The 15,443-nt window shown below is 41.1% G+C and overlaps 1 protein-coding gene across 1 annotated transcript in view; it reads right to left on the reverse strand.

The window, feature by feature from the left end:
- Window positions 1-11,804, reverse strand: part of LOC141810170 (voltage-dependent calcium channel gamma-4 subunit-like) — a 35,545-nt gene extending 23,741 nt beyond the window's left edge. Inside the window, exon 1 of the mRNA XM_074697547.1 lies at window positions 11,181-11,804. Coding sequence (XP_074553648.1) covers window positions 11,181-11,403 — 223 coding nt within the window. The 5' untranslated portion in view covers window positions 11,404-11,804. The remainder of the gene's footprint in view (window positions 1-11,180) is intronic.
- Between the last annotated feature and the right edge of the window lie 3,639 nt (window positions 11,805-15,443).

Genomic DNA, 15,443 nt, shown 5'->3' on the forward strand with positions numbered 1-15,443 from the left:
CACACAGACACACACAGGCAGTGTCTGGAGCAGCTGTCACAGCTGTAGTGCCACAAGCAGCAGCATGATGCACGTTGTCATTACTGTGAATTAACACCGTTCAGCCAATAAGGAAGCAGCCCCCGTAGATTAAACCAATCACATCGTCTTGTTGAGCCCAACACTCGCACACTCTGGTGTCTCCAGGCATGTTGTATACCATGACAACCAGCTCCATGGGACGTAAACCTCAACTTCTTCATTTTCACACCTCAGTAGCTCTGCAAATAGATTGATGAAGAGGAAACCAGAAGTGGCTTCAGATTGCAGTTCTGATCTGCGTGGCCTCCAAGGGTTCAAAGCTTTCTGTGAATGTTGCCAATAACAGATGTACAGTAAAACATATCAGCACCTTCCCTGCTTTTCTTCCTGTTGCTGCTGTGTTAAGATCTGAGATGAAGAGTGTGAACACTGACAAGTGAAAGCGCCCTGAGGTTTACAGCGGGTAGGATGATTAGGTTTTATGAAGGTGTAAACAGAGAGAGCACTGTTTCTGGGGCTTGCTATCAAATGCAGACATGCACACACAGCTCCCGCAGACTCAGCGACACATACATTTATTACTCTGGAAGCGGGGAACGCCGCGGCAGAATATAAAAGCATCTGTGTAATCAAACAAACCCCTTCAATGTTTTTTTTTCCCAGTCCAAGTGAGGATGAAAGAAAAGCAATTTGGCGATGGCGTCAGTGATTCTGTGTTGATATGACTGACAGTCGGCTAATTAAATTGTCACCAGGCAGCAATTTCTTCAAACACAGCTCGTCTCGGGCTAGACTGTGCATCTGATTCCACAAAGCTGGAAGAAAACTGAGATCTATCACCTCATGTCGGGAAGGCTGTCATCTCCTACTACTTAAAAATGTACATATATAATGGCTTCTTAACAGGAAGCTTCAGATTATACAGGCTGCGCGTAGATTGAGACCAAATAAACACGTATTTCCTTTGTGAAATGAACCTGATACTGTCTCAAAACAATGAGGGCAGGACAACTGTCAACTAATTATTCTGAAAAAGAAATGAAACAAATGTTTTTATTATTAATCTAATTTCTGTTTGAAGATAATTCCAGAATTTCCAACACATCCTATTCCTTTAACCAGTTTACAGAGGGGCTGAGATTTGTATCCCTATTGACAAGGTTTTCCTTTCTTTTAGCTTTTATGAACCTTTACAAAAGTTGCAGAATCAGAAAAATCTCAGTGTTATTTACTGGTTGGGTCTACTGGGTTTTATGCACAACGGAGTATTAGGACCACATTAAAAAAGAATTAATTTACAAGCTAGATCTCAGAAATTAACGAGAACAAAGTCATACACTTTCAAGAATAAAGTCATAAATTTAACTTTACAGCTAGCCAATCAGGAGAGAGCCTTGCAAAATTAGGACCATGGAGCATCTTGTGAAGTCATACTCTAGTATAAGTTTCACAAATATGGATAAATTTGGTTACTAGGCGCCACCCTGTTGGCTATGGCTGCCTGTTGCAGCAGCTCTCTCATCTTTGTCCGTTTCTTGTTATTTTTTCGTCTCTTTTTCGTCATCTTTGTATTTGTAGTGGATCATTACTTTGAATGGCTCATTTTTTGGTCATGGACACCAAAATAATTTGTGGCTTCAACCAAGTTTTACTACTTTTTCTCCTGTGTTTGTCTGGAAATCCTACATGTATCCATGGCCACATTGTTTACATGTGAACTCAGCTGTTAGCAGCCTGTAGCGTGTCAATGCTAACTGGTGTAAGGCCTGATGTCTTCCCACAAGGTGAGGAGAAGGAGGTGAGGATGACGTGCTGGTTCTCAGGTGTGAGCTAAGAAGTGACGACATGGACCTGTCCCTCCATCCATTGTTATTGGGAACGCAAGATCTATCTCCAATATGATGGACGAGCTAGCCATGCTAACCCAGCAACAGAGGGAATACCAGAGAGCAGAGTAGCATCATGTTATTCAAAGACATGGCTAACAGAGCTAACATCAGACACCAACGCCACATTGAAAGAGCCTCAGAGATAGAGCATGACTGAAGAAGCTCAGTCCTGGACCCTGTGGAGGTGGAGGCTGGCTGAACTGGACAATGGTGGACAAGATGTCATCATGTGTTTTCTTATGGACCTTTTTGCACTTTCTATACACTTTCTTACTCTTGTTTTCTTGATTGCTGCTGTGACTTCAATTTCGTTTTACTTGTTACAATGACAATAAAGTTCTATTCTATTCTTTTCTTTTTTTTTCTATTCTAGTTTAATCTTTTGGCACATCTGTATAATTCTAACAAGTATAATTATACTTAAGAAAATGTTGTGTTGATGTTGTGTGCTATGCTTACAGGGTTCTTAAGGACCCTGAAAAGATTGCTCAGAAACTGTGATTGTGTTAACTGCAGTAGAGTTAGGCCCTGTTTACATGACAATATCTAACCCCAGGAACACAAAATGCAGAGAAAAAAAAACAGCATTTACACAGGATCGGTGAGGGACGGAAAACGCTGTAGTACGCATGCCAGCCCATAGTTGGCGCTATAACAACTACAAGCAGTCTTGTCTGCAAACGGCTTTTGGTAGATCTCCCCTGAAGTAGAATTAGGCCTTTCATCTGGTGTATTAGTGAATGCAAAGAGCAGAAGTGGAGCAACAGATGCAGATTTTGTTGAAAGACGGTCAGCAGATTCAGCAGATTGTGCAGTACAATCACAACAGCAAAAACGCTGTTTCTATGTCAACGAGAAGCTGAAACACAACAATACTTTTGAGTTTTATCCTAAAACCTTTTTTGCGTGAACAGCCCCATAGAAAGGCATTCACAGATCCCGCTTTCCCCGATCAATAACTCTTTAGTGGAACTTTGCCTTTACAAAAATTACAGCACTCTGCAATCACAGTGAGATAGACTGAAAGTTTCAAAGGTATTTACCTCTAAACGAGCCGTCCTGAGCACTGGGGAACTTACATTGTCCTCTACGCTGAGCGTCTGTTGTTAGACTGAAACGTCTGCAAATTGCAGTTTCAATAAAATATGATACAGAAATGTTAAATAACTTCACCCAGGAGAGGTGTACGTCATCAAAATCATTTTACACGTGATCTCACATTTTTCATACTATATGTTTTAGATCTTATAGATAGCTATAGCTGTAGAGTACAATAGCCAATTTATTTTCGGAAAAGTACGACTGTTTTTCTAATTAATGTATGACATTATTTCTCAAGAATTAACCATTTTATTCCCATAAATTAACAACTTTTTTCTTGTAAATTTCCTTTTTTTTTAACCTTCAAAGTGGCCCTAATGGCCTCTGTCGTAGTCATGCCCATGGCTCCGTCCAGAGATAAGAAAACCGACAATGAAGCAACAACACGATGGTTCATTCGGATTAAATCTGGTGTATCAAGTCCCAGTGTATAAAATTTGTAATATGTGTACTTGACTTCACCTTAACACATTCTGAGCGGCTGCCCAAAGGCCCCACAGCTCGTAGCTAGCTACAGAGTCTTGACCAGGACCTGTAGGAGGTCAAAGAGAGTGTCTTCTCAGTCATAACAAAGAGCCTGCCTCCTCAGGAAGTCAGTAGAAGTGGCGGTGAACAGTCAACCTGTGTGAGCAACTGAGGTTCTGAGCATACATTGTGGAACTGTCTCTGGGGAACTGTTGTAAACAAGGATGATGAGCACACTGCCATCTAGTGGAAGTCAGTTGCAGGGGGTTTTCAGGCTGCTTCGCAGCTCAAAATAAACAGAGCTACAGCAGAGCAAGGAGCTAACGTGTGTCTTGTCTCTCCTTGCTTCACAGGTGTGTTTTTAAGTTTATTTTCGAGACAAACTATGTCTTTTCAATCAGTAAGGTTGTTATGAATGCTTATGTGACATTTTGAGGTTATAGACTGATTGAATGAGTGTCGTGTTTGTGTTTTATCATCAAGTGTGTGTGACGCCGAGACGAGCTAGCTACTGAGTTTGTCGTTTTGTTAGCATGCTAGCGCCGTGTTGCCGCGTAGTTTGTATAGAGCAGAGACGGCATTGTGTGTGTGCGTATGTGTTTGTGTGTGTTTGCTCCCGTCTGTGTATGTGTGCGTGCGTATGTCTGAAAGTGAATGTGTGTTTGAGATTGAAAGTGAAGGTGAAGATTACAGTTATGATTTATGTTACAGTGTTAGTTCAAGGTACTGAATTACACGTATCGTTTAACGGTCGAACATTTGAATGTGGAAATGTATGTTATTGAATGTTTTATGGACTTTGTTATGGAAAATGCAAATGTGTTGAGCATTTTAGCTCAAAAATAAACAGAGCTACAGCGGAGCAAGGAGCCAACGTGTGTCTTGTCTCTCCTTGCTTCACAGTGTCCCGTATTATTAGTATTAAGTTTCACAGCGCGCCTCGGCCTGTGACAACTCTTACTATCGGCCCAGATTCCCCTCGGTCTGGAGCCGGTAACATAGTCATCTTCCTGTTTGCTTAAATAGATCATGAAGAGGGGTCTGTGGGAATTTCAGTGGGTGTCTTCGCCAACCCAAACTCTTTAAAAAGGAAGTAGTATTCTTTCCCTAATCTAAACATGGGTATCAAGCAACAAACCCGGATGTCAGTAGCATATATGTGCAGATTTTCAAACCACTACAATTTCATATTTTGTGGAAATCTCAGAATTTGTCAGTAAACTGATGAAAACACTATGTTCCTAAAATTGCACAAGATCTCCACATGATCTTTACAAGACTTGCCAATGTGATGAGGCAATTTCGTAAAAAATTTCCTAACTAGTTGATGAAACATTGGACGGGCGGACCTCAAACACCAAGATCTGCCCATAGCTTTGTCCCTGGAGGGCTGGCCAATCAGAGGCAAAGGAGTTTGTGGAGAAGGGAGCCTTAAAGAAACAGTTTCAGAGAAAGGCTGAAATAAGGGTTTTCTTAAACACCAGCATGAGAAGATAAAGATTTATTGAGATCTTAGTCATGTATATCTACTATAGGGCTACTAAAGGGACGGTATGAAGCCTAACATAAACAACCAGATAACCCCTCTTTAAATAAATCAAAGAGGGGTTAACTGAGAAACTGTTTGGGTGGTCTGTTTCTCGTCATTAACGTCAACATCATTAAGGCATCACAATGACCATAATGCAAATTGATAAACACAGGCTAAGTTAGAATGTCATGAATACAAAAAATGAATTAAAAATAAGTGGTTATGCATTGCACATTGGGCTTGTTGACAGGTTTTTGTTACCTATACACTGTCAAGAGTCCAAACTAAGCAAAGTGAAAATACTGCAAGTGTTGGCTTCTTAGTCAGTCAGCTAATAAGTTTACAGTCAGCATAGTTTCTGAAAGTTTATAACTTTTCTTCTAAGGCTGATACAAACAGCAACAACATCAACAAGACAGTCTAAAAAAAAGTTACATGTAATATCCCCAGAATGAAAAAGGGGGCATAGTGAGGCTTCAGGCTTTGTGAAAAACAGCTTGTGATTTATTGTATATCAGTGTTTTGAAATGCGTGACTTCACTCTTAGAAATAATTCCCCCCAACTCCAGCTTGTTTGCGATGTCTAACTTCTGCATGTGAATATTTTTCCATTCTTCCACCTTTATTAAGTTTTTCACAAACTTCTGTGACCTCATCATGTCACTTTCTGCAGCCCATCACCCATCCTCAGCTTTGATGAAACAAAAGCTGGAATAAATGATGTGAGAGCAGCTCTACATCAAGATTTCATATTCTGTAGGTGCCACTTTGGCTTGATAGAGATCCCTTTTCCACTTAACTGGAGCTGGTGCTAGTCCCAGGTAGTTCCACAGATGCTCAAAACTGGTGCTTAGCAAGCACCAACTCTTTGCTGGGTCAGAGCTGAGCACTGACTAAGCAGTAACTACGTGGGGGGCCAGTGACCAACAATCAGCATGTAAAATCAAAAAAGAAAAAAAAAAGTAAAAGCTGCTGGGCGAGTCTTCTATTGTTTTGTTGGTTTCCTCCTTCATGATTTGAGATGGAGGTAAAATTAAAGTATTGATGCCTTTCCTCTCTCAGGTCTTCACCTTATTGTTTTATGAGACAGACTGAACAGCCTCATGTTATTTATCATTCTTAAAAAGGAAAGCTGCTGAGTAAGTTGTCTGTTATTTTAATGGCATTTACTCATAACTTGAACTGGAGAAAATAAAGCAGCAATGCATTGTCTCTTATAGATCAGGTTTATACCTTATTATTTTATTAAACAGACTAAACAGCCTGATGTTATTTATCTCATTTACATGATGGGGGTCACTTTTGCCTAGATGTAAAAGCACCAACTTTGTTGCCGTCCGTAGCCGACGCCACCTCCTCCACTCTCGACCAGTTACATATGCAGTGACATCCCGACGTTTTACGATGACGCAATGATGTGGCACCGACTTGACTCTTTGCCACTGAAAAACCAAACTGGTTCTTAGAAAGAACGTGAATCCCTCATCGCTCCATAAGATGTAGAGAAGATTCCTGATCCCAAAATGATTCTGATTCTCCCCCACTGTCAACCAGTCCTATTAGCCCACCCTGTTATCCAGTCTTATAAGTCATTTTAAAATACAAAACTGTTAAAATTATGTTATATTCAGTATATTTTTGTCTGGGTGTAATCTTCTGGATCCTTAATCATAACCCAGGTCTTGGCAATCTGTGTGCTCGTATTTGATTGTCAAGGGGTTTTTGGTTTATTGACACAAGTTCATTACTTTATATTTCACAGTTTGATAAGTGGCAATGGATAATGCAGTCATAAGGTATAAATCACTAAAAACGTCTGTCAACTTCCTGATCTCTTCCATCCACTCACTGCTTAGTTCACAAACCTGGGAGACGTTTACCATCCATCAAATTGGTGTCATTAGCAACCATTGTTTCCCACAGCATTTCTGACACCAAATTGTGAGGAGCCTTAAAGGGGACATATCATGCCTGTTTCTCCTTTTCACTATGCCAGACTAGGATGTCTGTAAAGCATTTCTGCCCTCAGTACAAGTCATTTAGTTCCTTCATTACCCCACAATAGCGTTCTCAATATCCTCATTTTAGGCCATTCTGAAGATCTCGTTGAAACGCTCCATTTCCAGAATGACCTCCAGTAACCTCGCAACGTTACAGCCCTTTGTGTTCTGATTGGTCAGTTCTATCAGGGGGGCGGAGGGGGTAGAGCCAGGGGGCGGTTTTTGCAGCATGGCAGTATTTACAAAATTGCCACATTGAATGGGGCAGACTGAGCGAGTTTGCTGTTTGCCAAAACTTCACTGTAAGGCATTGATAGCAGTAATAAAATGGCAGAGTGTAGGATACGTCCTTTTGTATTGGACCCCGAGTCAGACCCAGACGGTTCTGCAGCTCAGGAGGAAGAAAATCCACCTTGACAAAGATCATCTCAGGACGCTTCAGTGTGGTGAGTCAAACCAGTACTGTAACATGTATAGTTTATACGTGGAAATATAGGCAGACTTCACCAGTAAACTATTTCTATAACAGGGCTCCATCCTGCTCCTTCACTTTTCTCTGTCTGTTTTATTCATCATGCTGAAAGTGTAGTCCAAAGATTGCCTCTACCGTCAGTTTCTCACTATGTTATTACTGCAGCATTATTGTGGTCCAGGTTCACAGTGCATGTCAGAACAAGCATGCAAATATCACAGTCTCACAAGTATTACAACGTCTACTAAAACTACAGTGTTTTAACTGCTAATTCACCATGTAAAGCCGAGCTGCTCAGCAGAGCAGAGTCCCTGCATCCAGCACTCAGTCAGTCGGCTCTTGGTGGGTGTATCCCTCGGTGGCGGTTGTGAACTGACATCACAGAGGAGGAGCTGCTTTATCAGATTACTCCAATAAAAAGAAAGGATCCTCGTGTCGTCACGACGTTTGAAATCTCACAGCCAAATGGCAATGACCTATTTTCAGAGGCATCAAATCTCGTTCTAGGATATCAGAAAAAATACAATATCTCATTTTTTGAAAATTCAGGGGGTGAAAGGTCTTGTTTTCAAATTTATTATATTATATGTAAGTATTAAATCAGGCATCAGCATGATATGTTCCCTTTAATCGTTCCCAATTTCAACTGTTTTTAACTCAAGGAAACATAAAAAACAGAGAAGTGATTTAAAATTATTCTGGTTAACAGAGGAAGAGAAATATATGAGCAGGAAAAGAGGATGGAGGAGTTTAAATCTTTAAAGGAAAAGAGATTGGCCGTCTGGCAGAGGACAGAAGACAGAGAGATGGAGCCAGAAGTTGCGGCCTGCTGGCTAATTAGTGCCCCCGCATGGCTTCTTGGTTGCTGTGTTTTAATTACAGCCCAGAAGAGCATGATGGGAATGACAAAGTGACCCCCCACCCCTGGCTAAACAGACCCTTCCTTTTATCAACACACTTCTATGCATCGTCCACAAACAGCTGCCTGCTCCTCACTCCAACCTGACGCTGGCTGTTTACTGTAATTTGAACCTTCTCACTGGATGAATCAGAGGGTTATTTCTCATTGTCACAGTCGGTTTTATCTGAAAGAGTCACACATAAGTAAGAGCCTGTGATGCATCGCTGATTCTGATGCAAATGAGGGGCGCTTAATGCTACCCCAGCCTCAAAAACATTCATGTGGGAGCATAAACAGAGAGCGAAAATCAGCTCCAAACAGCTTCTGAAATGCAAAGGACGGCCTCAACGAGGGTGGAGGTGACCTCAGTGTTGAAACAAACTCATTGGATATATTTCCGTCCTGCTCCTTAAATGTCACCTAAAGCAGAGGCAGTGCTTGTTGAGCAGGGCGACCGGAAACACTGAAACACATTCATTAAGTGCTTCTGAGAGGAGAGCAGGGCCAGTGTGTGTGTGTGTGCTGTGATGTGTGTGTGTGTGTGTGTGTGTGTGTTGCTAAAATGCTTTCATCGCTGAGAGAAAGACATGTTGTCACTGCAATCTGTTCAGCAAAATGTGGTGATGTTTTTTTCTTTTTTTTTCACACAGAGATGTCCCCCTCCATAACCCAGCATGTTTGTCATTATGACCAGAGGTGTGTGTGTGTGTGTGTGTGCATGTGTGTGTGGAGGAGGGGTGTGTTGAATCTTCCTTCCTCGTCTCCCTCTATACTTATGAGTCTCCATGACAACAGAGCCACTGTCCAGCATCTTGAAGTTTTAAGGCACAGAGGTGAAACTATAAGCGCTGCGGAGATCTCACAGGAGGATCTTTGTTTGCCTTAAACAGCGAACGTGCTGCGCTGACACAGCCTATGTCCCTGACCTCATCAGCATCAGTTTCCACCATCATTATTTACATCAAAGCACAGACAGGAAATCAGCTTTGACACAAAAGCCGACTGCTGTTTGTTTAATTTATTTCCACTTCTCAGGGTCTGTCCACGTCAGAGACAGGTGCCCAGTAAATTACAGGTGTCATAACCAGCACAGTAAGGGACAGCTTTATCATTTATAACAATTACAGCACTGCTCATTTATGGGTTTTGATGATTTAAGACAAAACAAGCTCCAATTTGAAAGAAAAATAACAGAGTAGACTCAAATGCCACAGAATAAGATGTTGAAATATATTTTTTGATGGGAAAAAGTGGTAAATATCCATGATTTTAGCCTTTTGGTTGGCGTTTTGTTTAAGTTTGGTTAAATCTACCTGACAAAACATAAAATGTTTAAATGGAAATGGAAAATTTTAGGACTAAAATATAACAAAATGCATCCAAAAACTCAACTTGTCACATTCACAGCCTCTGATTTATAATCCTTCTTCAGTGATGCTCCAGAAATCAAATCAAGAAAGGGTTGTCACGCCGCCTCATAGCAGCTCCAGCGAGGACACGATGTGCTGCGTTCAGGTGGACACCTCCTCCTATGTTCAACACATGTGTCCGTTCAGCTCAAACACGAACCTTTAAAAAGCTGAATCTTCTTATTTCTGCAGTTTGCTCAAACTTAAATGGACAGACTTTCCATTACAGCGTCCAAAAACGTCCCCTCACGACTTTGCATGCGTCTTTCTATATCTATATTTAAACAGATCTCTGTTTGGGATTTGATGAAGAAAATAATCACGAGTCTCAGGATGTGCTAGGTTTAAAGAGGCGGATCGATCATGCTTTTAAACTTCCTTCAACAGGTGCACCAGGAGGAGAGTTTTGTATTGTGTTAGCCTGAAAGACTCTTTTTTTTTTTTTTTTTTTTTTTTTTTTTTTTTTTTGTGAAACCTGTCTCTGCGTCATGACAGGCGTCTGTAACACAAAGTCACCCATCCAGCAACACCGACTCATTCATTGATAGCTGAGATGAGAAGTCAAGGGGTGGCCGGAAGGAAGATTAGTCCATGAATGAGAGTCTGTCTGCCTCTGAAGTGAGACGTCACTGCCAGCGCACCAAACACCAAATGCGTAAAAACAGTTAAAAACAGTTTCCAACAGAATGAAAAGCTGAAAGGGGAAACGTTAACATCATTTTCTTTGACAAAAGGCTGATTTATAATGTGCTCGGACATGACGTGAACTCAGAGTAAACTATTTTTAAATCTGCGGGCATGTTTCCATAGCGATTGCAGTGATGTTGCCAAGCAACAGCATCGGATACAATAAAGACATGAATGAAAGTAGCCGAACAGCGCGCACACTTCCTGGCAGGGACCGGTTGAAAAGTGAATGAGCTGAGACGCGCCGGCTTGGCATCGCATTATTCCGCAGACCATATCACAGACGTGTTTACTGTGTAGGCCTGAGCTGGAAAGAGAGAAAATGCGATGTAACAGTTGGCAGGCGGCTTAGGATGAGCGCGCACAGAGGCACTGGCCATTTGTTTGTTCATTAAACTTCAAAAACACGCTGCTGTGCATAATTATTTTCATATTTATCCACCTGTCTCCTGTCCTCTTGAAGTTATTCCACCTGTTTCGCCACATCTTGGTGTTTTCCAATCATCAGAATAAAAAATTGGTTGTGCGTAAAGGAGATTTCATCCGTTTGCGCTCAGATCAGTGCGCACAAGGAAACAATAAAAATCTTTCTGAGAAATAAAAGCGAATTCGGACTATTTTGTTGAGCAAACAGGGAGAGCGAACAGAGTAACCTAGGTTTAAAACACTTCAGGGAGCGTCGGAGTTTGAGTGTAGGGACTTACCTTCAATACAGCAGATTCTCCACAGCCCAGAGTGGGTGAGATCGCCCTTCTTGGATTTAGGCTGCGGTTGGGTCTCGTCTGTCGTGGCATTAGTGGCGTTGCAGATGTGCGCCCGCGAATACAGCCAGTAGTCCGTGCCGATGGCGATGGTCATCAGGCTGAAGGCAGCGAAAGCCCCCACGGTGGCCAGTAGCGTTTGAACCCCGCGGTCACTCCAACCCATGGCGCTTCATACTAGTCCACACTCTCAGCAGTTCAATATGTGCTCATTGGAGCGCGTCAGGGCGCGGATCCTCTTTGGTCATCCTTGTTCTAGTGCGTAAATTCTCTCTGCTCCTCTGTTGGAAGTGAAAGCCCACAGGAAAGGGAGAGGAAGCAGGACTGGTCTGGTGGTCTGAAACCCTCACCTGATGCTCAAACCTGACTGGTTGCTGCTGTGTAGATGAGAGGACACCGGTAGTGCCCACTCCAGAGGCTCAACTCGGGTTTGAAGCGCGCAGGACAGCACGGCAGTAACATTGTGTGCCAAATCACAACACTTCAAACCTCCTCACCACCTCGTGCTTCTGTGTCCCCAAATTTTCATTGTCTCAACCACTTTTCTCTGCTCCTACACAGACTGCGCTTCTGTTAAAACTCTGTGCCAAAGAGGGCTACGTCAATGGCTGTAATTGAGACCCCACCCTCACCAAATCTAACCAATGGAGTTGTGCCTCTCATGGATACAGACAGAAAAAAAAAACATTAAGTCACATTATGAATTTAAAACTGGGTCAAAAATAGATTTGGAGCTGGTTCATCTTCAGATAAATATTCTTTAACCAAACAATCAGTTTCTTCAGGGACATCTGGACACTCTCCACTGAATCCAGAGTATTTATCACTTGCCATCAGCAGTCTCAGGGGTGAAGAGGATGGGGGAGCAATAATGAGAAAAATTGACACAACAGTCTCCTCTCTGAGGTGCATTAATGCCAAACAACCAATCCCCAAATCCCCTGATGAACAGAGCATTCAAAAAGCAATTAGAAGCTGAGAGTGCGCTAACAGGGAGGACATTGTAAATTATTCAATAAAGAAATAGAGATTGAGATGGAGGGAAATAGCTGGTGTGCTCATCACTACCCACAATACAGCTTGTCAAATATATCAACCAATATTTAAAGCTCCTGTGCACAGATTTTTGCGCCCTCCATGTGGTCATCCTCTGTTCCTGTGCATGTAAAGCTTTGTGCTCACGTCCTATGTGGATCATAAGGAGTCTCCAGTAATCATTTCAGTCTGTTTCATAACCAGATAAAAACTCCTCATGGAAGCTTTAACTCCATCATCAGCCCAATGACAGAGCGGGCGAGCCACTTCCACAGACACATGGGAGAGAGAAAGAGAGAGAAAAAAGACCTCTTGGTTTTCTGTGTGCTTGTGATTTTAGCTGTTTCTAAGTATGCTATGAGTCATGTCTGTCTGCAGGATGAATGGAGAACGCTGGGGTGTCAGTTTTGTCATCTGTCATTGAAGTCCACCATCCAGCAAACTGTATCAAGAGAAATCTGCTGTCACTCATATTATTTTTATATCACAGCAAATCTAAATGTTAAGATATCTTTCTCTTGTGCTGGCAAAGATGTTTGTATACTGTTCATTTTAGACTTAGCTTCTCTGATTCTCAAATGCCTTCATGTTTTTTTTTTACATCATATTTGGCTTCATGGTAATTTTGATGGTAGGGGCGTATTTAGTGGTTTGGGGGCCCAAGGCAAACCCAGTCAATGGGGCCCTCCATGTCCTTGTAACTCATCTTCCTCAGAGCTAGACTGGCCTTCCCTGGGTCCACTGTCTCTTTCCCAGAATCAAGGCATGAGACAGTGCTAATCTTGTACATGGTAACTTCACGCAACTACATGCATTTCCTCAAGTTCTGTACTTTAGTTTGATTTTGAAAGAAGTGAATGCATAATTTAGTCCACTTTGTCCTGGATTTGAAATCTTTTGTGGTCAATTGACAGCTTATTTGTCCCACGGTGGGGAATTTACAAAGTAACAGTAACAAACAAGGAAGTATGTAGTGAAAAACATTACAATAGGTAAATATTGAAAAAAATAATTTAGTAAAGAAAAAATATGTAAATATCAAGCAAAACATAAAACTGGAAAAAAAAAATCTACTGAAAGAGGTGATATTTACAGTTATCATACTTTTTGGTACTGTTATTTTAAAGTTAATGTATTTTTATTTGACCCCCTGTCCAGTGAGTTATATATCCAAAAAAGAGATTTTGTACAATAATGTTTATCACCAACTCAAAAAGTTTGATTTTGAGAAAATTGTCCTGTTTCCTGGGCTAGATAAAGTCCTTAAAATCCTAAAAGTCTTATATGTTTATCTCAGATCTCAGAGCAACATTGTTTTTATTTCCGACTTGGTTGAAAATAAGAAAAAAATGGGAAAGAAGTGTTTTTTACCACTTTCTTCCTGAATCAAATTTTCAGATGTGTTGTAACATGGAATAGCTCATTGAATAAGAAGGGAGGGGGAGTACCCAAAACAATCATTAAAGATTGAGTCTTTTGATGTATTTTGAAGCATGTGAAGTAAGATTTAGAAAAAAAGAAATGTTTTCAATTGAAGAGAACTTCATAAATCAGCAATAAACCTAAGGAGGTTCAGCTACACTGATCACACCTATTTCAACTTTTAGTACAAACAAATATATAGATATAAAAAAGTACCATTGTCATATTTATACTTACCTTTAAAGCGGGGGTCTTCAACTTTTGTCTGACCAAGGAGGCCCACATGTAAACTGGGCCAACCACTACCGGACCAAGTACTATGTAGAAACGTACTGAGCAATTCTAGAGATCCTGTCAGATTGGCAGGGCAGAGATAGAAGCAGGTCTTCTTTTGTCTTGAAGTGAATGCTGAGTGAACCTGTGTGAAGTTTGAGGGAGCTGCTGTGTTGCTAAATGTGTTCATTTCTGAGTGAAAGATTACATCTTTGGCCTCCATATATCCACCGATGTCTGTTCAAGGATAATAACATGAGGAAAAATTAAATAATTTGGGAATAGATGCTTGAAATTTTTTTTAAAAAATGTCCTAATCAACCAAAAGAGTTGTGAACCCCCTGCAGTACCTCCACAGATCCCCTGTTGAAGACCTGTACTTTAAAGGGTAAATCATCAACAACTAATTTAAATCTAGCCCAGCCTTAATAGTGGATTTCAACCTATGTTCCCCTAAAAATAGTCCAATCATAGTTTAGGATTTAAGGGTGGCCTGGAGTGCAGTGGTCTGGGTCACTATTGCATGAGGTTCACCCTAATGCTGGTGGTCTGGGTTTAAATCCAGCCTGTGGCCTCTTTTCCACAAGGCACTCCCCGTTCTCACCCTGTTTCCTGCTCTATCCACTGTTCAACAATTGATAATTAATCTGAGAAAGAAAGAAAGAAAGAAAGAAAGAAAGAAAGAAAGAAAGAAAGAAAGAAAGAAAGAAAGAAAGGTAGAAACATACATTTTGGGGTGGCCAGTTAGGCCATTGCCACCTTCTAACTCCGCCCCTGGGAAAGATGATGATAACCCTTATTCTTATAGCACATAACTGTCTCTTACAATTAACTATTGATTAATTTAAGAAAGAAAGAAAGAAAGAAAGAAAGAAAGAAAGAAAGAAAGAAAGAAAGAAAGAAAGAAAGAAAGAAAAAAAGAAAGAAAGAAAAATTTGGGGGGTGGTCAGCTGGGCCATGGCCACCTTCTAACTCTGTCCCTGCGAAAAATAATGATAAGCTTCATCCTTGTAGCACAGAGTATCACAATTGAGAGGGACGCATACTCCAAAAGATTCTCTAGCTTATTTTTTTCAACAGATACAGCTGAATTACAGTTGGAGGGAGTTTTTCAGGACTAAATGAATAAAACAAGAGGAGGCACCTTTAGTCCTATGTTACATGGTAATGCTAAGATGTTGCAGTATGTTCTGAGATGCATGAGAGCAAAAGTAATCAGATTAAAACCAGGGCTGAGCTGTGTAGTGCTCTAAAAATATCCTAAAATCAGTTCTCACTTTACTTAGCAGCAAGCACGTTGAGGCTGAAGACTGGTGTGATGAGAGGTTTCCTCTTTGTTCTGGTTAAAAAAACAGCAGCCTCTCGAAACAGTATTCTGGTGTTCTGGTGGGGACAGAATCAGCCTAACTTGGTTAAAGCATGACACATTGGTCCACATTCTGTAAACCTTTTTAGCTTTATCATCAAAACACAAAA

This window comes from Halichoeres trimaculatus, unplaced genomic scaffold, assembly GCF_033239565.1.
Source record: "Halichoeres trimaculatus isolate MK-OKI-2021-1 unplaced genomic scaffold, fHalTri1.1 fHalTri1_scaffold_20, whole genome shotgun sequence".
In the NCBI taxonomy this organism is placed as follows: domain Eukaryota; kingdom Metazoa; phylum Chordata; class Actinopteri; order Labriformes; family Labridae; genus Halichoeres; species Halichoeres trimaculatus.